At 38.5% G+C, this 22,633-nt stretch overlaps 1 protein-coding gene across 1 annotated transcript in view; it reads left to right on the top strand.

Moving 5' to 3' along the window:
- Positions 1-22,633, top strand: part of TOPAZ1 (testis and ovary specific PAZ domain containing 1) — a 92,846-nt gene that overhangs the window by 28,101 nt on the left and 42,112 nt on the right. Inside the window, exons 8-13 of the mRNA XM_034759484.1 lie at positions 3,967-4,104; positions 14,695-14,758; positions 16,770-16,921; positions 17,161-17,253; positions 17,555-17,670; positions 18,558-18,624. Coding sequence (XP_034615375.1) covers positions 3,967-4,104; positions 14,695-14,758; positions 16,770-16,921; positions 17,161-17,253; positions 17,555-17,670; positions 18,558-18,624 — 630 coding nt within the window. The remainder of the gene's footprint in view (positions 1-3,966; positions 4,105-14,694; positions 14,759-16,769; positions 16,922-17,160; positions 17,254-17,554; positions 17,671-18,557; positions 18,625-22,633) is intronic.

Raw genomic sequence — 22,633 nt, 5'->3', positions numbered from 1 at the left:
ACTTTCTCAAGGATTCAAATATAGTGCTTTGTTCTCTGGGTATCTGTGCCCCTGCCCCTAAGAGGAAGCATCTCAAGTACAGGCACAGAGCAAGACCACCTCTACAACCATTTTACCATCAATGCTCCTTGGAACCATCACACAAATGACAGATTGTACAAAGGCCCAAATACACAACTTCTGTGACATCCACTGCTACCCCTCACTCTAACCCACATCCAAATAATTTTTGATGGGATTCTCCAGACCCTTTATTAATGCCACATCACACTGCCCCTCAGTTTTGTAAAGAACAATTTACCCAATTTTCTCAAAACTGAAGGGCTTTGACAATAGACAAATGGAAACTGAAAATTATTCCATTGCAGCTATCTGAGTTTCTGGCCACCCCAACCCACAAGCCTCTTTCCCAGTTGCTTTTTTGGGATCACTCTCACAAAGAAAATCTGTGTCAAGAAGTGGACTCCCATCTCCAGCAGGGAGCCATGGAAAGAGTTGCACCTCAACATCAAAGGAAAGGATTCTACTCCCCATACTTCTTAGTCCCCAAAAAGAACGGAAGATGGAGATTGATTCTTGACCTATACTGGCTAAATGTATTCATCTGAAAATTAAAATTCCACATGGTCACAATGGCATCAATAATTCCCTCTTTGGGAGAAAGCAAGTGTTCATGGTTCTTGACATAAGAGGCATACTATCACATAAACATTCACGCATCACACAGAAGGTCCCTCATGTTCCTCCTTGGTTAAGACCAGTACCAGATGAGTCCTTCCATTCCGGCTAACTATGACATCCAGGATCTTTATAAAAGTCTTTTCACTGGTGGCAGCATGGGTGAGAAGAAATGGGTTTTATCGACTTCCCATAGCTTGATGACTGACTACTTACAGGCAGATCATACAAGGATGTCCAGTTGGCAACCTGACTCTTGCTCTTCTACCTTCCCCGGGACTTTGTGTCAACCATGAAAAGTCCACTTTGAACCCCCCACCAAGTCCATAGCCTTCATAGGAGCAACCTGGGACTTGACTACAGCAACTGCCTATCAAGAGATTCCATGCCAGCGGTGATGTCATGAAACAGGTCACCCTCAGACTTCAATTAGAACTTGCCTTTTCCTCCTCTGCCTCATGCACTCACATGATACCATTTGCCAGGCTCCATCTCTGTTGCCTGCAGACCTGGCTTTAGTCTGTCTACTCACCAGAAAAAGTCAACATTAGTGCCAAAATAACAATTTCATCCAGGTTCTGGCCTCTCACATCTGGTGGACAAAGCCAGAGAAAGTTCAAGTTGGGAATTCCTTTCCTCACACCTACATCTTAGGTTATCGTCATTACTGATGCTTCCCTCTTAGGTTGGAGAGCTCATATGAACAATCATACTGTACAAGGCATCTAGATCCCTTGGGAATCCAGGATGCTGAACAATTTACTGAAACTAAGAGCTGTCTATCGAGCCTTCAGTGCTTTCGTCCACTTATCTGGTCCCAGCACATCCAGATAGACAATATGACTGTCTTTTTATATAAATAAACAAGGGGAAACAAGATCCCTTCCTCTGTGTGTAGAGACAGTCATTCTCTGGAATTGGTGTATCAGACTTCACGTAACCCTCTCGGCAGCATATTTGCCGGGTTTGCAGAACTTCCCAGCAGATAGTCTCAGCGGATGATTTTCTGTGGACCATGAATGGGAAATTCATGATTCGGTTCTGAATAAGGTCTTTACCTAGAGGAGAATACCATCTTGGGACCTTTTCACCTCACAAGCAGCAAAAAAAAACCCTTTCTCTGTACTGCTCGAGAGCAGCTCTAGGTAGGGGCTCAAAGGGAGATACCCTTCCACTATAATGGAAGGACCACCTCAGGTATACCTTCCCTCCCATCCCATTAATACCACATGTCCTACAAAAAATGTGTCATTAAAGGGTTCAAGTCATCCTTATTTTGTCCAGTTGGCTGAGACCATTCTAGTTCACAGACCCACTGAGACATTGTCTGTCCGCTCATCAAAATCCAACCATTTCCATACCTGCTAATGCAACACAGTGGCACCTTCAGGCACCCCAACCCAGAACCACTGCAATTCAAGGCCTGGTATTTGTATGGGGATCAGATGTAGAGTGTTTAAGTTCCAGGGCATTTCAATCCATCTTCAACCAAAGAAGGAAAGATTCTATTTAGAAAAGTTGAAGTATTTCTCCTGTTGGGCACAGCAATACCAGTTATCTCCAGATTCTTCTGGGATCCCTGCTATTTTAGACTATCTATTTACTGTTAATACATTGGATCTCTCTATTACTTCTCTCTGGGTTCATTTGGCACAGGGGTTCTCGCAACAAATTTTTTTGGTGGCCTCAGAGTATGGCCACTAGCTTTGACAATTTTTCCTAAAATACTTAATCAACTTTAGGAAAAACAAATAAATATGCACATCCCAAATCATTGTAGTTTATTTATGTAGGGTGTGTGGTGTGTTTTTGCAGAATCAATAATAAAAATAACATACAGTTGTCTCTATTCTTTACTGAACCTAAACAGAATAGAAACACAAATAAGATGCTTTGCACGTTCTTGTCTTTTTTTATTGTTTGTTTTTGCTTTTTTTGGTTGCTTTTTTTTTTTTTTTAAGACTTTCTAGCTACTAAGTCTGCTGTGAAAAGTGATATTAACAAACACACAAATATCACTTTTCATAGCAGACTTACTCTTCCCTGGCAATCCAGGGGACATATTGAGCCCTGGATGGGGAGGTGGATATGGAGCAGCAGGAGCCAGGGGCAGTGGGGCACTAGGGGAGGCAGCGGGGGCCAGAGGTGATGGGAGGGGTGGTGAACATCTTCACTCATCCCACGATGACTAGATTCCTAAAGGGACTTATTGGATCCTTCCCATCATTGATGAAGCCAACACCTCAGTGGGACCTCAGTCTCGTTATTTGAACCTTTAGCTTCATGTTCTATATCCCATCTCTTGATGAAAGTTGCCTTCCTAGTTGCCATCACATCAGCCAGAAGGGTCAACAAGGTGGGAGCACTCATAGCAGACCCACTATATACTATCTTCCACAAAGAAAAGGTCTCTCTTCGTCCACACCCAAAATTCATCTCTAAAGTAATTTCAGAATATCACGAGTCATACCATCCACTTATCGATATTTTTTGTGAAACTGCATGCTTCTGATGAGGAAAGAATGATTCATTCTCTAGACATCCCAAGAGCACAGGTCTTCTATCTATAAACAACAAAAGCAATTAGAAAGACATAGACTTTTTGTTACCATAGCAGAGAGATCAAGAGGTCTAGCTATATCTGCGCAGAGATTTTCTAAATGGATCTCATTGCCCTTGTTGCCCACTGGCTCACATCCCTCCCCTGGAGAGGATGAGGGTCTAGTCCACCAGGGCCCAAGCGACCATTGCTGCATCTATGCAAGACGTACCTCTACTAGAGATATGTAGGGCAGCTTCCTGGAGCTCCTTAACATCACACTTTGTTCCAGTCTTCTGCTACAGACACAGCTATAGGGACAACAATATTAGACAGCCATCACTTCTGCATTCTTGCACCTACCTCCTGTTTGACTACTGCTTGCTAATCTCCCACATGTGGAATACAGATTGGAACAGCACTTGAAGAAGAAATGGAGGTTACTTATCTGTAACAGGTGTCTCTTTAAGATGTGTGGTTCCTATCTGTATTCCACTACCCATCCTCTGTCCCTTCTGCTGCAGATCGTAGGTAGATTTGTGGAAGGAGAAGGAACTGGAGCGGTTCTGGTCTGCACTGCCCTAGTACCTCAGGTCATAGCATGAGGAGAACAACTGCAATTGTGCTGACCAACGGACAGTGCTTACGAAAAATATCTGGACTCAGGTGCCTGGTGCAGACAGGGACCCTATAGATCTTGAAGAACCTCCAGTTATAGGCAAGTAACCCTCCATTTATCTGATGTTTAGGTTTCCCATCTGATCCAGCAGAACCTTGGGATGATTGAGTTGCCCCGTAAATATTGCAGATTTTATTTCAATACATTGCGTGGCTGTGAGAGAGTGGAATGTTGGTTTTGGCATGTTCCTGAACAAGGAGATGAAAAGGTAAAAGGGGTTTAATTGGGGGGAGGGAATCCTCAATTTTAACACTTTCTATTTTGTGTAAAAACTTTTGTATTCAATTGAGTTCAGTGTGAGTTACCTTTGAAGCTGAGAAATCTGAAGTGGGAACCCAGGAGAACACTTACTTCCAGGTGCTTTTAACAGTTCTTTTAAAAGATGTTTCCCTAGAGAGCCTGTAGAACTTGAGTTGGTGGATTTTCAAGAGAGTAGACAGCAACAAAATCATACAAAATTATATGTACTAGCCCACTCTCTGTAAAATGTAATGATGTATTAATAGAATGCCTCAGTAAACCCAAAAGACCAGATAAGCAAACCCAGAAATTGTATATGCTCCTAAGGCTCCAAAGCTATCTACATTATGTCATCCTCCAAAAGGTAGGTAGCAATGGCATCTCTATGTAAAGGTGATATAATCCTCCTCAAAGAACTGACAGACTGAGTAGAACTGGCCTTGTGTCCCAACTATGAAGCATCGTTAGCAGGTTCACAAGTATCAGCAGTTTCCACCTAGTTTGCATGAAGCATCATGACTTCTAGTGATTCTGTATTTCAAGATGTTCTAAAAAAAAAACCCCAAATATTTAAAATCTGTTCTCTATATGATCTCCTTAGCGGCAACATTGTATCAGACTTCTTGTTTTGCACACGTCCCACATAGTATCCAGGGAAGTGTTTGTGGAGATATTTGTTGAAGGCTGATAACCAGACCAAGCACTTCATGGTTACATCAGAGTATACTGATGGGAAAACTGGTGAATCAGTGCAAAAGAAGTGATTGAGTACAAAAACGACGAAAAGAAATCTTTTAGGAATTGTCATACAACTTAGACCACTGGTTCAATTACTCAGGTATTCTGTTTCTGACGATGACCAGTACCAAAAGCTTCAAAGAGAAGTGCGGTGGAGAGGGGAATTTATAAGGGAAGTTTCTTCCTAACTTCTATTAAATTAGTTAGTGGATGCTTTATGGCCTGAAACTCAGGGGTTTATATCCTTTATACATTTTGTGTTTTATGCTATTTAGTGAAACTGGATTATCTCATGGTCTACACAAATGTGTAATCCTCTTTTGAATCCAATATACTCCTGGCCATGATGAAGCAATGAGTTCCACATGTGAATTAACCATTTTATTTTTTAAAAATTGAGTTTCATTGAATGACCCTTGTTTTTATATTATGAGTGAGTAAACGAGCACCCAATTTACCCTCCACACCATTCATGATTTTATATACTGTAGCCATATCCCCTCTTATTCTTTCCTTCTCTGAATTAAGCAGTTGTAATCTTTCTAGTCTCCAAGTTTTTTCATGCTTTTAATAGTATTAATTGGCCATTGACAAACCCTTTTTTGAGATGGGGTGACCAGAATTGAATACAGTATCCAGGTGAGAATGTGCCATTTTTTATAAAATGGCATATTTTCAGTATTTTTTATCCCATTCTTTATACTTCCCAATGTTCTGTTTTTCAATCACCAGTGTAAATTGATTAGAGATTTTCATTGATATATTCATAATAGTGAACATACTTTTTATTTGAGTGGTTACAGTTAATTCAGAATCCAATATGTATATTGGAGGGACCAGTTTGAACTATTTATGTATTACCTTGCATTTATCAACATTGGATTTAGTCTGCTATCATGCTTTCTATTTAACCCTCTGTTAGGTACCTTTGGAGTTCCTCCATCTTCTGTGGTCCTAACCTTCCTAAATAATTTTGTCAGATGCAAATTTTGCCACCTCACAGTTTACCGATTCACTTTTCCAGATCACTTAATAAATACATTGTACATAGTATGGTTACATGGGGCATCCACCATAACCTTTTTCTGTGTTGAAAATTCAACATTTAGATTTTGTTTTCTCTTTGCCAGTTTCTGAACTTCACCTTTCACCGTTGATTACTTAAGGTGGGTCTTCGCAGCACAGTTAGCTTGAGTTATAACTGGAGTATTAACTCTAGCTCAACTCCTCTTCATGCACAAAAAAACCTTCGTTCAAGGTGGTGCTTTAAGTTCAAATCAGCTGGTCCATCAGGAGGGTTGATTGACACTCCTGTGGTGCTGCTGCTCAGGCTAATAATGCAGTGGGGATATAACAGTTTGTTACAAGCAGCCCCTCAGCAAATAATCCAGTCACTCTGTGCTGCTAATCAAATCTGTGTTGTTTTGCCACTGGTAGTTCTCACTCGAGCTAGGCTAGCTCAAATGCAGTAGCTCAAGTGTACTAACTGAAGATAACTTTCAGGGAAGACAAGCCCATAGTTTCGAAACCTTCCTCACAAAGAGAATGATAAGGAAGGTCCAAATAACTTACATCAGTTGGTTTTCCTGTGTCTATCTCGTTGACCTGCATAAAGAGTTGAGCAGATTAAAGGGGCACAGTTTTTTTTCACAAAAACTGTGCTGATATGTCCCTATAATATATTAATCTGGGTGAGAGCTTCTGAATTTGAAATTATGTACCTAGGGGGTTGCAGCCACCCTCCCTTCCATTATGGCTGAATGGAAAAGGATTCTGAAACATTTTAGTTACAGCATGGGGTTATGGTATAGAAAAATTGAGATCCACTCATCTAGTTGTTTTATAACTCTATTTAAATAATGGTTTCAAACACACTTCCTAGTACTGAAATAGGGCTGTAATACCTACCAATTATCCCTCACACTTTACTTAGAGATAGGCACAATATTCTCTATCCTCCATGCGTCTCGTGTATTAGCTGATTTTAATCAAAGATTGCATATGTTTGTTAGCAACTCAGACACTTCGTTCTTAAATTCCTTCAGAATCCTTGGATGAATACCAGATGATCCTAGTACTTGTTTTTTCTTTATCAGCTTCTTTACATTTCCTCCTTTGACATCTGAGTCTGACAGTGCCTTCTTTTTGTTACATGAAAAGAATAGGTCTGGGGATAGATATCTCCCCAGTATCATTTGTGATTAACATTGCAGAGAAGCTAAATGGATTTTTTGCATCGTTTCCCCTATCCCCCTTGATTGCTGTCTTTAATCCCTGGTAGACCAGCATACCACTCTCATCGATTTTCTCCTTTTATGTCTTTGGGTATTTGGTCCTTCAGTTCACTCGTACTCCTCTTGATTTCTATCAACGTTTTACATGCCATAATCTTGTTCTTTTCTGTTGGTGTCAGTTGGGAAGTTTCCTTCATTTAGGAAACAGAAAAGGGATTTTAAACTAGGCCAGAAGGTGTAGGTTCAGAATGAATGCCTACTCGCCTTCTTTGATAGACAGAGGAGACAACTATTCCAGAGAAGAGTGAAGCTGAGATTAGAGAAGGTAGATTCTGAGCTGTTTTCATGAAACAGTAACTTCTGTATTTCCCATAAAGAGGGGCCTCCATAATATGAGCAAGGTTTATACCTTAGACCTTCAGAGGATGTTACACAACCGATTCCTTCCCCCACTCCATATAATACCAAATACACTCAAGCCAGAGAAGTAATTATATATGTGCTGCAGAGCTGAGCAATAGAATCAGCCCTGCAATCAAGGAATTTACTGTCTTTTTTTTTTCCTGCCCGTACAATCTAGGGGGATCAGACTGTCTTATGTCTAAAGAACTTGAACAAAAATATATTATAAGGAAATTGAAATACAAACTAGAAACACTAAGGTATATCCTTGCATCCATTTCTCAGAACAGTCACCTATACTGTATTTACATGAGGTAAGCATATCTATATATTCCAATAAGAACCTCACACAGGAAATAGCTCCACTTCTGATACGACCAAGACCACTATTGGTATAAGGCTCTAATATTTGGTCTTGCTATACTTGGCCAAATATTCATCAAAGTGTGTGTGGTTTTAGTGGTAGACCTCAGAAAAAAGGGAATTCATATCTGCCCCTCCTTGGAGGATTTCCAAATTAATCCATTAGACATTTGGAAATAGCAGCAACTGTCTTTCTCCTGCAATAAAGGGATAACAAACATTTTCACAAGTCCTCTAATAATCACAGAAACATCTACATACTAGTTGATTTGAGATTACAAAAAGTGTTTCTGTCAAAAGAGAAGACTTAAGTATCAAACTGATGTGTTAGTCTTGTTCCCATTGTACAGTCTAACCTGTCTTTTGGAAATGCCAGTTTCATAATATTCTAGTTTGAGGCCGGTTTCATGAAGCCCTCGAAAGAATTTGTTCTCTCTTCAGCAAAGCAGTCAAGATCAGCCTTCATTAGCATAAAAGTTCCCAGCAAAATGAACTCATTCTTAATATGGTGAACAGCAAAACAGATTGAGCTCGTTATCCCATCCCTGAATCTTTGAAAATCAGTCACTTTGAATGAAGCCTCTAATGTTGGGGAATCTCACTTGGCCATTCTCACAGATCCTGGCAACTGTCCCCTCCTGGCCACCCACTAGGACTACTGTGAGGGGAAGTCACGCTTGTGCACTCTGGATCCCCTGGAGTGTGTTAAGCTTGCAAAGCCCCTGCAGGCTGCAGCACTGGTTCCTCACTTGGCCTCCCTGGCACTGAGTGTCTGCTATCCCTTTTCAGAATTGGGGGTCTTCAGCCCACCTGTCTTAGGCCTCCAGATCCAGTGCTGACTCCCAAAATACTCCAATTACTTAAGTACACCCCTCTTCCAAAGGTGTGAAGCTTCCAGTTTACATTTTAACACTCTCAGGGACATGCAGCTTTTCTGAAGCAGTCAACACAGACACTTTGTACAGTTTAACACCTTTCTGTTCTTTTATATTCAGTCATGTAAAGCACAGGGGAGTATAGATCATACAAAGCAATAAACACTAAACTCATGTCCCTGCCTCAGTTTCCTCACCAATCCAGGCATTCTTTGGGCTGAGGTCCAAGTCCTTTGATTTGTCCAGGGTCCTTGGAGTTGTCTGGGCTCAGGAAAGCAAGCAGGGTTCCCTACTACATGAGGCTGCTACATGCTGGGTGACCCTCACTTTTGGAGCTCCTCACCCAACTTCTGTGACCTTGCTCTCTTCCCCCATGATTCCTCTTCTTGTCTAGTCCCTAGTGTTTCTTCATTTTAAATCCCTCCTGGTCACCTGGCCTCTCTTGTTCGCCTGCTAACTTTACACTGCTTTTTTCCCCTCCCGTCAGATGAGTCAGCTAAACTGGTTTTTCTAAAGATGCAGCTGCTTTTTTGCATAACCTTTCTCATGTCTAATTACTGTTGTTAATCTTAAATATTTTTCTTTGTATTCGTCTGGGGTGTACATGCTACAAATCCCTGTCAGCAATGGTGGAGCCATATACAGATAGACACTCATAATAGCAGTTTTTCATATTACAACTTAACAATATCAGTCATAATTCATAAGTTGCACAGATATAGCTCCAGTTCATCACAGCCACTCAGTGTATAGCTGGTGGCAATCAGTAGAAGCCTCCAAGTGTAAGTCAGAATACCACCAGCTATGAGGTAAATTGAAGAGGAAAAATTCGTAAGCCAGACCTGCTAAAATTCCTTAGATATTAAATTTCCTACCTAAATAGTTATAGTCAAACATGCCTCTGCTTTCTCAAGTATGTTGGGTAAGTAATCAATTTTGATTTCCTCACTGTCCTATATGAAAAGATTGAGTAGTGGCATTCCTTAATCCTTAGGAAATCCAGCAAGGAGAGCAATGGAAAATTTAACCCTCTTGTGGATGCCCTAAGATCTCTTTGTGAAACTCTATGCTATTTTACCTTTCTATCAAGTTAACTTTCTTAGTAGCAGCTACTTCACTGTGACTAACTTCTGAACTACTAATCTTGTCTATGGAGTCCTAGTATTAAATTTTCCCTTCTTATATGCTCCAATCTTCATTCCTAATTAAAAGATGGTGCTTCCTTCCTTGTGTTATAAAACATTTGCTATGGAAAAAGAATTGCATTGACTGGATATATGAAGGGCAGTTAGAACATATAGATAGGGCTAGATCCTCTGTTCAGTTTGTCATTCAGCAGTTAAAAGGACTAAAGTTGTAACGTTCTTCATTTAATGGTTAAAACTCTGTATCAAAGCTTAGAATTCTAAAGGTATTAAACCTCTTGAATCAGCAACTGATTATCAGACAAGATTAGCCTTATTTTGTGCAGAAAAGTCTCATGCCTCTGAGACTTGTGAATTGGCTACATAGTCATCTGTCAATAAATTTTTTTAAATATACAAACTTCAGTAGATGCAGAAACTGGCAGAAAGCTACTGCATATAGTGCCACCCACTTTCCTGGCTGCAGTTCTGTTTAGATACTTGTTTGGAGTCTTCGTGCTGTTTAAAATCCTGCTGCTACCAGTAATTAATCTGGCCTTGAAGGGAGAGATTATTTTGGCCTCATTTGACCAATTCCATTGTCTACAAAATGTAACAGATACAAGATTAAGGGTTTTTTAATATAGTGGAATGCACAATCTTATCAATTAGAATATATTACTATCCTAGAAACATTGTTTCGGGCAGGGCTTCCAAGTAGAGTAGCCATTAGCCTGTCTCTGGCTATGAATCTGGTGTGTACTAATGTTCAGTGGGGCAAAAGAGCCCACTGATAGAAACAGTGAATCTTGATATTTGGAGGAGAAAAGAATATTTCTTTCAAATCTTAATACCTCATAGTCACAAAGGACTTCTGTTTTCATTTTTGTTTCAGTTGGTATAAAAGGAGCAGACAGTTACTGGCTGTGAAGCTTCATTGGGCACAGTAGATACATACCACCTGCTGATGAGAAGTTTTAACTGCTAAGAGATTTGTTCTAAACAGTTCAGTTCTGTTTGTGTGCATTGATCAAATTATAAATAATGTATTAATATCTTCCAAGAACAGGTATTACAAATAAACTCCTCTTTGTGCCCATCTATAGTCTGTACAGAAATTTCTATAATACATAAACTTAGTCTACATGAACAACAAGGAGTCGAGTTGCACCTTAAAGACTAACAGATTTATTTGGGCATAAGCTTTCGTGGGTAAAAACCTCACTTCTTACCCACGAAAGCTTATGCCCAAATAAATCTGTTAGTCTTTAAGGTGCCACCCGACTCCTTGTTGTTTTTGTAGATACAGACTAACGTGGCTACCCCCTGATACTTAGACTACATGCCACTTCAAACTCTGGCATGGATGGCTGTTTTCCATTACAGTCAAATGGAAAATGTACAAATATGCACAGTGTAGCTTTTGAAATGTTAGCTTTTCATTAGAAATATGATTGTAGGTTTGCTTTGTCTTTTACTTTAAGAACTGTTTCCTGACTTTATGCCAGTAGTGCCCTTTCTTTGTCTTGCCCAGTAACTTCACTGGGTCTTTATTTTGCATCTGTTAAAAGAAATGTCTCCTGCAAATTACTGCTGCCCTTATTATTCTGTCAATCAATTCTGTATCAATCTATGAACCTTCACTGTGTTTTCATTTGAATACAAACTAGGGAAGCTTCAGACTAACACATTCTTCGAGTCCTCATCCTAATGTAGTGCCTTAAATGAATTCATATGTGCTATCGATTATTATTATTTTTAATGTAGTGGATCATTGTATGTGTGGTGATCCTTAGAGATCTGCCATGCTAATCAGTTGTTCCCATATGAAACACAATCATGTTGGCTGCTCTTTCATAAAATTACGCCCTGTGTAAAGGAACCAATACGTGGAATCAACAGGAGCCTTTAATAAACAGCATGATTTCCAATCCCACTTCAAATCGGAACATTCTGATTTTTAAATGTTGCTAACTTCTAGGCTTCAATTGACCTATTTTGCTGATGGATACATCAACTCCTAGTCTAGAATCCAGTGTTGTCATTAAAATTCTTCTGGACTCCTCCATATTGATCTCCTCAAAATTACTCATGCATGGAGAAGTATATGTTGTCAACTTTTTAAAATTAGAGTCGATGTGGCTCTTTCTGAAACTGTCTGTATTCTACAAATTAATGACTCAATTGAGACATGGTGACAGGTTTCAGAGTGGTAGCTGTGTTAATCTGTATCAGCAAAAACAACGAGGAGTCCTTGTGTCACATTAGAGATTAACAAATTTATTTGGGCATAAGCTTTCGTGGGCTAGAACCCACTTCACCGGATGCATGAAGTGAAAAATACGTTTCCCCAATACTAATTTCTCCCTACTGTTACTCATACCTTCTTGTCAACTGTCTGTAATAGGTCACACTCTTACCACTTCAAAAGTTATTTTTCCTCCCTTGGTATCCTGCTGTTAATTGATTTATCTTGTTAGACTGACCTCACACTTGGTAAAGCAACCCCCATCCTTTCATGTATTTATACCTGCTCCTTTATTTTTCACTTCTTGCATCCGATGAAGTGGGTTCTAGCCCACGAAAGCTTATGCCCAGATAAATTTGTTAGCCTCTAAGGTGCCACAAGGACTCCTTGTTGTTTTTTCAATTGAAACACTTTCATACAGGAATCAAGGACTTTAAAATCCATTGCATTTTCAGATGCCAAAAGCTACTGTCCCTGTCCATCATTCAATAAGACTATATCATAGAGGCAGGCTTGGACTAAATTCTCCATAGAAATTTAAGTTTATATATCCTCTCCCATCTAAGTTTATTACAGTTAACTCTAAATGTAGACTTCCCATTTGTACATGGTCCATAGATTCAGTTATACTCCTTGTAAATTGACACAATTAAGGAAAGTCTCGTACAAGCTGGAAATGAGGCTCACAATTAGGCTCTTTTATGCATGTAATGTGGACTTGTCCCATGATTAAACCTTCCTGCAACTGGATTTTCCAAGCAATCTGACTAATATTTGGAACAATGATTGCTCCAGATGCAGTCTTGGTATTTTTGGGCATCAGTCCAAAGGAGGAGGAAAATAGATTCCAAAAGAAAGCAAATTAATTTACATACTTTCGGCCTGTGCTAAAAATTTGTTTTAAATGCCCTCAGCCACCTGGGTTTTTAGATTGGGTTAAATTAGCTCATCCATACCAAGTGACATTGCATTTTTTTAACAGTAAAAGATCCCATGTGATTTTTTTCCAAAAGGGAACTTTTTAAGCCTTAACAAAAGGTGGTACTGATAGCTACTAAAAAAATTAAATACAAACTCATATTTTTGATGTTTTCCATGGGTTTTATTTATAATAAGTTAGAGTACTGAGATTCTAAAGTGTTAAGATTGTCTGATTCTTTGACTATCAGCCTTGCTGATCTGCAGATATTAATTTTTTTTTAGGGAAAAAAGATTGACTTATAGTTAAGTCATAGCTCTGGTTCTGACATTAACTCACCGTATCATCTTAGACAAGCTACTGGAAGAGACACGTCAACTTCAAAATTAAACTATCTATTTTTTGTTACTTGTAGTTGCTACAAGTAACACACAAGACTATAAATGAAGGATACAGCAAAAAAAATTCACTTTGTATATTTGATAGCATACTTATGTATTTTCAGTCTCACTATTTGCTGGAATAGTCAGTCAGTTCCCTTTTGTGGGTCTTTCACAGAACAATAGGGGAGCAAAAGACTTTTAAATATGGGGGAATATGTTGTAAATCCACAAAAATTGGAAAGGAAATTGTACCTGAAACTTTTTTTTTTTTTTAAACTGACAAGATTTCAAGTTAGAGAGAGAGAAGGTGGGTGAGGCAATATCTCTTACTGGACCAACTTCTGTTGGTGAAAGAGACAAGCTTTCAAGTTTACACAGAGCTTGAAAGCTTGTCTCCCTCACCAATGGAAGATTGTCTGATACAAGATATTACCTCACCCCCCTTCTTGTCTCACGGTTACAACAACACTGAATACAAGATTTCAAGTTGACAGTGTCCTTTTAATCTGACTGTGCCTTGGTCTCTTCATCTGTAAAATTACAGGAGAATACTTTTATATTGCAAAGCTAAATTCATTAATGTTTTAAAGCATTTTAAGATCCTTCAAATGAAATTCTTGACAAAATATTTTAATACCTAATTTTAATCTTTCAAAATAATTTATTTTAAAAGGCTCTTTATCACTGGCATTGGTCTGTAGTGAAATAACTTCAAGTCAATTTTCTGAGCTCACTTAAATGCCTTGCCTTATATTGCTTTATGGGAAAACAAAGTAATATGTGCATTCCTCTCAATTTTATTTCTGGACATCCTTTTGACTTGGGGTGTCTACATTTTTTCTTCCACACTTGTGTTTTCTACCCTTATCTGTTCCCTTTCCTGAATGCCTGTTTTCACCTTTGAGTGAACTCTGATAATACCATGGTAGCCTTTTTTATTTCCAATCTTTTCTCCTGCTTGATGCAAATATCTGTGTGGGAAATTCTGATATAGGTCTATTTATACACACATGCAATTATTCCCAACAATTCCTTCAGAAAGGTCCCAAAGCAGCCATCCAAAATCTTTTAAAGTTGACAGTATCTGTCCTGCTTTAGCACTGCTTTGACTATAGGCCAACTAGTTTATCATGCATTCATTGTCATCAGATGTAATTTAATCAACCAGAAGCAACCTAATGCTTACTTGCAATATAAAATTGACATTCAGATTACTCATATGTTGGAATACAGCTTACACTGTTGTAATGGATTCTGCTTATGTTTTTCTAGATTTGCATGGCAATACTTAAGACGTATATAAATATCAATGAATCAAGTTTGCTACAACGTTCAGGTATGATATAACAGAAAATGAATGTGTAATATAGTGATTTATAAAGGTAGTTCAGGACAGGAGTCATGAGCAGAGAGACAGACTAGTTGTCTGAAATCACAATGAGTAATGATAACATGTTAGTTAATGCAAGAGAATCATGATTGGTCCTTTTTTGTGCAAACCTCCCATTGACGGGTGTTCTGCTGTAGACTTATGGCTGTACGCGGTCCTAAACGTATTCCTAGACAAACTATGCTAAGATAAAGTTAGGTTGAGAGTGCATATCAACACTTAAAGATAAAAAAAATATTACAAAATATTTGGATGTAATCATTCCAAAACCAAGCATTACAGACCTAGGAAATTCAGAGTTAAGGTTACATTTAAAAGAAATTCAAACATGTTAAGGTAAAAAAAACGCAGTTAAGGCATCCAAACTCTGCCCTCTAGTGAAACCAAGCAGTAATCATACAATTATGATTAAGGCATTTTTGTATTTGATGACAGATACATTCAGGGTTTTTGTTTGTTTGTTTTGTTTTGTTTTTTTACCATATCATGACATCACTACAGGGAGTTTAAAGAATAGGGTTAAGACTGTTTGGATGAATGGATTTCTGATGAAGACTAAAAAAGCTAAATGTGCATAGCGTGATTTCTGAGATAGCGTGAAGAATATAACACTGTACAGGTATTTGAAGGGTGCAAATGCCAAGGATGGACAGCAATTTTAGGCCCTGATCCTGGAATCAGATCCATATAGACATACCTATGTACGCATACAGAGCTCCGTGGAAGTGGAATTCTCTGCTCGCATTATTCAGTTGCAGGCTTATGGTCATAGATTGGTACACAAGAAACAGGAGAATTATAACGGAGTAATGGGATCAAATTGAACTTGAAATATAGTTTGTTTAAAAAAAAAAGGCAGATTAAGGGAATTATAATGCTTCCAAGTCTCTTGAAATTTTGGTCAAATAAATCATTGTCTTGTGTGTTAAAATGTTTATCTCTTTCCTATTTCTATGTAGAAGGCTCAAACAAACAAGAGGAGATTGACTATGTTGGGAAACAGCGAAACTAACTATATGCCAAATGTTGTCTGAGGCACAAAATGCATAGAGAAAAATTGTCAATTTTATTTTTAGCGACCTTACTTACAATAGTAGATGAAAAGTATTCAGATGGAAGTCTGACTTTAAGTTGACAGTGTTTCTTTGAGAGGAAACATAAACTTAATGTCAGGTGGAATGCTTGCTGACAGTGGGAGGTGTTGCTAAATTGTTTTCCCAAAGTGGTGAAAGCCATATTGTTTGGGGCATTTTAAATCAGATTGGAACAAGTGCTCTAGTCAGATTTCCTGTATTTCCAGTGAGGCTGGACTAAATTTACTGTAGAATAGTAATAGATCTTCTAGTAATATCTTTTTCATTGCTAGTTTCTGTGATTCAATGAAAATATGATGAGCAAAGCTGAGTGGCTCTGCGGATTGATAATAGAATATGGATCTTTTAATCTCTAGTATTCCCTCTGATTAATACCTGATCTTGGGAGTGACAAAAAGTGATTGCTGTCTGACACTTGTGTGGCCTGTGTGAAATAGGTCCAGTTAGTGGACAGGTGTTGACATAACAAACACCATCTCAGTTTGCATTGTATCTTTCTTGTCCATCTCAGCAGAGTTCCCAGTCACTAAATGGATATGGAGGTTGAACTCTTCCTTCTCTTAAGTGTTCTCCAGTGCATGGTGGAGGCTCGTCTGTGTGGCAGTATAGTATGGCACTGCTGATCCTTTTACAGTATCTGTTTTATGGATAATTCAGGAATCTGAGTCAGTCTGGCTCCCATTATTGCAACTAAACTCACCGAATTTGTCGCAAAATATTTTGTTTTCACTTTTGTATTTTAATATAGTTCCTGTATTAAGAAATAACTTCTGTTTCATGAAATAAGTTGTTTAAATACTTAAGAATGTCAGATACCTGCAAATAGGATTGACTGTTTCATTTGTTGTTGGTTTTTTTTTCAGTCCAGATATTTATGAATTACTACAGAGAAGTTGCTCCTGGTGTGCATTTTGATTCACAAGTGCTGAATGATCTTCTCATTTCTTTGATCAAGTGTTGTTTGTTGAAAGAAGTATTTCAGTTGTTAAATGTTGCTGTAATGATTAAAATGCTGGTAAGTGGCCATGAAACATTTTGAAAGTCTATAGGATTCATGGGATCATAATTCTCCTAAAACTCATTAAGTTAACTGTAATAAGTTTTCTGTTTTGTTTACGTGGACTTAGTTCTGAAAAACAAAACTCTGCATAAGGCAACTCATAAACTACTATTATGAAAACTCTAAAATCTTTACAGGAGAAAAATGATTAAACTATTAGGATTTTTTTTAATACTATATATTTTTTTTTTTAGCCAGCTGTTGATGTATTCCTGAAGGTGTTTGAGCATGTGGCTTCCATGAATATAAGAGATGCTATGCCTTCATTAATAGATATCTTTTATAAGGTATGACTTTTTTCAATGATCTCCTCCTCTGTGGCAGTTTCACAAAAACATCTTGCCTACTTTTAAAACCTGGACAATGAAATTTTAAAGATTGAATTAAAATAAACATCTTTGTTCTAATGTAGCTAGGCTCTTTGTACAGGTTCCTCTTTATCCTTTGTTTTTTTAAATCTTTTCTCGCACCTTTATTTCTTAGGCTATTATGTTATAGCCTCCATTGTTCTTGCTACTTGGTTCTGGAAATATATCAGAGATGCTAATTTGTATGTACATCTGCATTTTTTTTCTTTTGATGCTACAGCTTTTTGATGCTGGGATGGTTTTTGAGCTTGAACATTTTAACTGTATTGTTAAGTTCCTTCACCAACTGCAAGTTTCCAGTCAAGAAATTAATGTTATTTTGAACATGAAATCAAGGTGCGTATTTAGTTTAGGGAATTATTTTATAGTTAATGTGCAAAATATATTTAATGGTTTCTTCTGGTTTTCATTTAATGCAAAATTATGTAAAGAACAGACTGAAAGTATATTCCAGTTTTTGGATTGTTACTAACTAGAAAGCATGATTAAAAGGTGCAAATTTATACACTTTGTACAAAAATCAGAAGTTTAATTATTCAGTAACTACATGCTCATGATATTTAAAAGGGCTCCCAGTTTAATGGAGAATGCTGACACCAAGTAATGGGAATCAGGATTTTTGTTTGTTATTTATTAGATTTTCCACAGCATTCATGATTATTAAATCTGATTAGCACAGCTGGGAGTAGCATGCACAAATTACGGTGTGACCTTGGGAAAATCATCTAATGAACTCAGTGTTTTAAATTATTTACAACACCTGTGTGAGGTAGGTTGTATCATTTTTACAGAGAAGGAAGCTGATGCCCAGTTAAGTATGCTGTGCAAGGTATCACAGAATGTCAGTTGCAGAGCCAGAAAAAGACACCTTACAACCATGCACTTGCTCTGTTCACTAGATCACACTTCCTCATGTAATTTGACATCATTTGAGACTGTTATAGAACTTAGTGGGATATACGAAACTAAGTTTACATTTTGTCTTATCACTGCCTTTTCATTGATAGTTACATCGAGATAAATCTTTCCTATTGCAAGTTAATGCCTTTTTCTGTGGAAATAGTTTTCTCACTAGAATAATATTTTTGAGAAATATGATAAGTAGTCTAGTAAAATATTTGAAAATGATTTGTGCAGTATTCTTTTTTTTTTTTTTTTTTTAGTGATAAAACAAAGTACTATACTCTCAAACAGGTAACTATAACAATTTTCTCTTGTTGAAGATTTCAGGCAAGACAGTTTAAAAAGAACTGGCTTTGTGACTTAAATTTGGCAATAGCTGAAATTCAGGTACAGTATGAGCATTTAGTTTTTGGAAACAAATTTCAGAACTAACTATACAAAATATATAGTAATTAATCAGTTTGTATTTTTGTTTTTTTAGTGTAGTAGCTGGTTTTATTTCTTTAAAGCCATAGAGTGCAGCAATTTTTTGTCAGTCATAAAGGAATGTTAGTTACTTTTACTTTGAAAACTATTAAGAATACGAAAATGTTCCTTTTAGTCAAAGCAAAATTGTAGACAAGGATGGCTAGCATCCAGTAAGACTACCATCTTAGTTATAAAGTGATGTGTCAATGTGGCTTTAAAGTTGTGGATATTTGTAGATTGTCTATATATGTCTTAAATGATTTAGGATTTCAAACTATTTTTCTTTAATAGCAAGTGGTTCAGTTTACCTTTTTAAAATGTTAATGTAAATTGAGAACTTTTTATGTGACAATACCTGGATTCAGATTCAAGCACTTCCTAGAATAAGAGGTAACATATCAAATACCTAAAGCTCTACAAGATCTACATTACTTAGTGCTGAGAGCTAGGATTATGGTGCTACCAGGAAGATAATTAGTTTAATTGAAATAGTGCCTCCTAAGGACTCTAATACATTTTGTTGTTTTTGGATGAAACAATTGTATGACTCACCCTTGGAATTTGTGGTGCTTTTGATTTGTTATGGTGTATCATTCCTTAACAAGAATATACATTTTATATTCGCTTACAATTAATAGGATTCCTGTCTTATGAAAAAAACTATTCCAAAAGGGGCCTATTTGGAGTGATAATGGTTAACAAATTATAAATAAGAGCAGCAATGTGATTATTTTTCTTATTAATACACATTTTATTTTGTAGTATTTATGCTATTTTCACTAACAGTAATACTGTGGTTTTTAAAGAACTGTCCCCAAAGCTGGTGTGCATTTGAGCAAGAATTTAAGGGAATAGTGGATGTAGGTTTCTTGTTAAATAGGAGGGGAGAACCTTTAATGCACCCCAATTAATATGATGATGAAGAATCAAAATCTCTTCTATTTTGAGGGGCTCAAGTTACTGACACTCCATTGCACTCAATCAGCATGAAGCAGCTTCATACTGAACAGGAGCATGAGAGTACTACACAAGCATTTCAACCAACCTCTGGTGAGATAGGGCACACAACAGGGGCTGATTTTACAGCATTGTTTTAAATGGCCTCACATATATGAGACAGCTGGAATAGATGATGAAGCACCAAGCTGGCTTGATTCATTCCTGTCTGATATATCTGAGAGAATTGTGAATGGTAACTGCTTTACGTTGCCGAGAGTTCTCTCAAAGCTCAATATGTCTCTTCTTTTTCAGTGTGTTTCTATATTTGAGATCTCTGTCCCCATCACTATTGAGAGTTTTTGCACACCAGTTATCAAAATAGTGCACCGTGGTGGGCTCATGTTGGGTTTACCAGTGCTCTTAGACACACACAGCAACAGTAAAAAGAAAGATTGTCTTCCCCCTTCTGCTGGGAAGGAGATCGTGCCCATTCCTCTCCGATGAGGACCAGACAGTTGTGCTCCACTCTTTCATCTCCCAATTTGAGTACTGTGACTTGCTTCACCTAGGGCTAAAGATGAAGGCCACTTACAAGTTTTGATTCATGCAACATACAGCAGCCGGCCTCCTATGGAGGAAAGACCAGCAACACCAAATGTCAGTGTCCCATTTGCTCCCCATTTAACTTCAGATCCAATTCAAGATTGTAGTCCTAATCTTTGAGACCCTTTGCCATACTCCAGCTTGTTCTCTTGCAGACAGTTTCTCTATTGTGACCCACCAAGACACTAAATTCATTGGAGGTAGGGAATCTGTGTGTGACCAGGGTAGAAGACCCACCTAATAGAAGGCAGGGCATCCGCAATAGAAGGCTCTAAACTATAAGACAACGTGCTGTCAGACATCAAGATGAATCCTAGAGTCTTACCATGTTTAAACAACGATGTGAGATCCACCTCTTCAGAAGTCTTCCCACAATGACATAATCTTGCACTCCTCATGAAAGGAAAAATAAAGGGGGGAGGAAAAGATGAGGATGCAAAACATCTATGAAGAGCACCTGATCCATGCAGCAGAGAGCAGAGCTCTTAACTGAAAATTCCTTTATAATCTTTAAATATTTATCTGGCACCTACATCCTAGAACTATGCAATGCTTGAATACCAGAGTTAAACACCTTAGAAATGCCACAAATACATACATACTACAGTGACTGGCACCTTTTATACTAGTCATTTAGCCATGAACGAGGGTTAAAAACTTTTCCAGTTAACAAAATTTGTGGTGGATTTTGATTTGTTTTCCATCAAACTTCCTTTCCTTGTCTATTATGAATGGTAATCATTACATTAGCCTTCTTGAATCTTTTTTTAATTAAAAAAATGATAAAAAGGCCCTGCCTAGATTAGTTGAAGTGCTGTAATAGACAAATCACAAGATAAGACCACTGTGTGGTACACAGTGTGGTACACTTCTCTAGTAGGAAACCAGGTTTCTATAATTCTCATGGCTTATGCAACATATGAGTGCAATATATGCATTTGGTTTGTATTAGGAATGGAGGATGGTAATGTAATTGCTATTGGACATATCAACAAATCAGTATTCATGGTAGTTTGAGTAATTTGAAGTTTCAGATGTCAGGCATTAGTTTATCCCCACAATGTATTATTTTGGTTATATTAAAAGGGTAATAATAATAATTTGATGTTAAGACTGGTAGGAGTGTTGGTTTTGCATATTGGTTCCAATTAGGAGCATAATTGCCCTCCTCGAGTTCAAGCATATATCATTGAATGTAGAAAGTAGATAAACCTGTTGCTTTTGAAATCCAGTGAAGGTAAAAATGATGCAAGATATGGGTATTTTAAGCAATATTCTGAACAAGGCCAATGACAGGAGTAATAAATGACAGTCTGCTGTTGAAAGAGGGAGCACTCTGTGCATAACAAGGCTGAATGCAGAGAGTCTAAGAACAGCACCTTCAGTTCTTTGAGTGATTGCTCATGTCAATTCCGAGTAGGTATGTGTGCACCACATGCACAGTCGTCAGAAGGTTTTTCCCCTAGTGGTACCTGTTGAGTCGGCTGTGGAGCCCCTTGGAGTGGTGCCTTTATGGCAGTGTATATAGGGCCTTGCCAACCCGCCGCTTCTTCAGTTCCTCCTTACTGCCAGTGACGGTCATTGGAGCTTCTTCCCTAGCATTCCCTTTTTTTGGTTTTGTAAATAGTGTGGCAAGATGGCCGATGTTAGTATGGTGGGTCCTGTGCTTTTCTTGGCGGGGGAGGCTAAGATGCCACCCCTTCCCCCTGCTCTTGGGGTGCTAGTGTCCCAGGAAGGTGGTAGAGGAGGGAAGCAGGGGTGGGGCCTGGGTTTGCTCCTCATTCTGAGCCCCAGCCCCTCTCAACCCCTGCGGGTTCTTACCCTCTTCCCCCTTTGGGTGGGGTACCTTCGGCCCTTAGACGCTGGGGGAGGGAGTCTCCCTTACTTCACTTCTCTAGTCTTTCAGATCTCACAACACACCTCCAAGCTCCAGGCCTGTCTTCTTTCTCCTCCCTGACTGCCTGAAACGGGGTTTTATTAGGTTCCTATTTCCCTTCTACCACTCTCTCACTACTCCCTGGCCCTCCTATATCACATATTCCGCGCTCCGCGGCCCCTCAACACCATGGGGTTGGGCTACTTGGGACGAGAAACAGTGTTGTTGTGACAGGCCGTCCGCGTTGCTGTGTTGGCTTCTGACGCTATGCTGTATCCGGAAGTCGAAAGATTGTAGGGATAGGAACCATCTAGTCACTCGTGCATTCCTCTCCCTGTTTGTGTGCATCCATTGGAGTGGGGCGTGGTCCATCACAAGGACCGCCGCCCAAGTAGGTAGTACTGTAGAATATCCATGCCCCTTTTAACCGCTGGGCATTCCTTTTCTACTACGGTGTACCGTTGTTCCCTGGGCAGGAGCTTTCGGCTGAGGTAAAGAATTGTGTGCTCC

This window comes from Trachemys scripta, chromosome 2, assembly GCF_013100865.1.
Source record: "Trachemys scripta elegans isolate TJP31775 chromosome 2, CAS_Tse_1.0, whole genome shotgun sequence".
Taxonomy (NCBI): domain Eukaryota; kingdom Metazoa; phylum Chordata; order Testudines; family Emydidae; genus Trachemys; species Trachemys scripta.
This window is presented reverse-complemented; position numbering and strand designations above follow the sequence as displayed.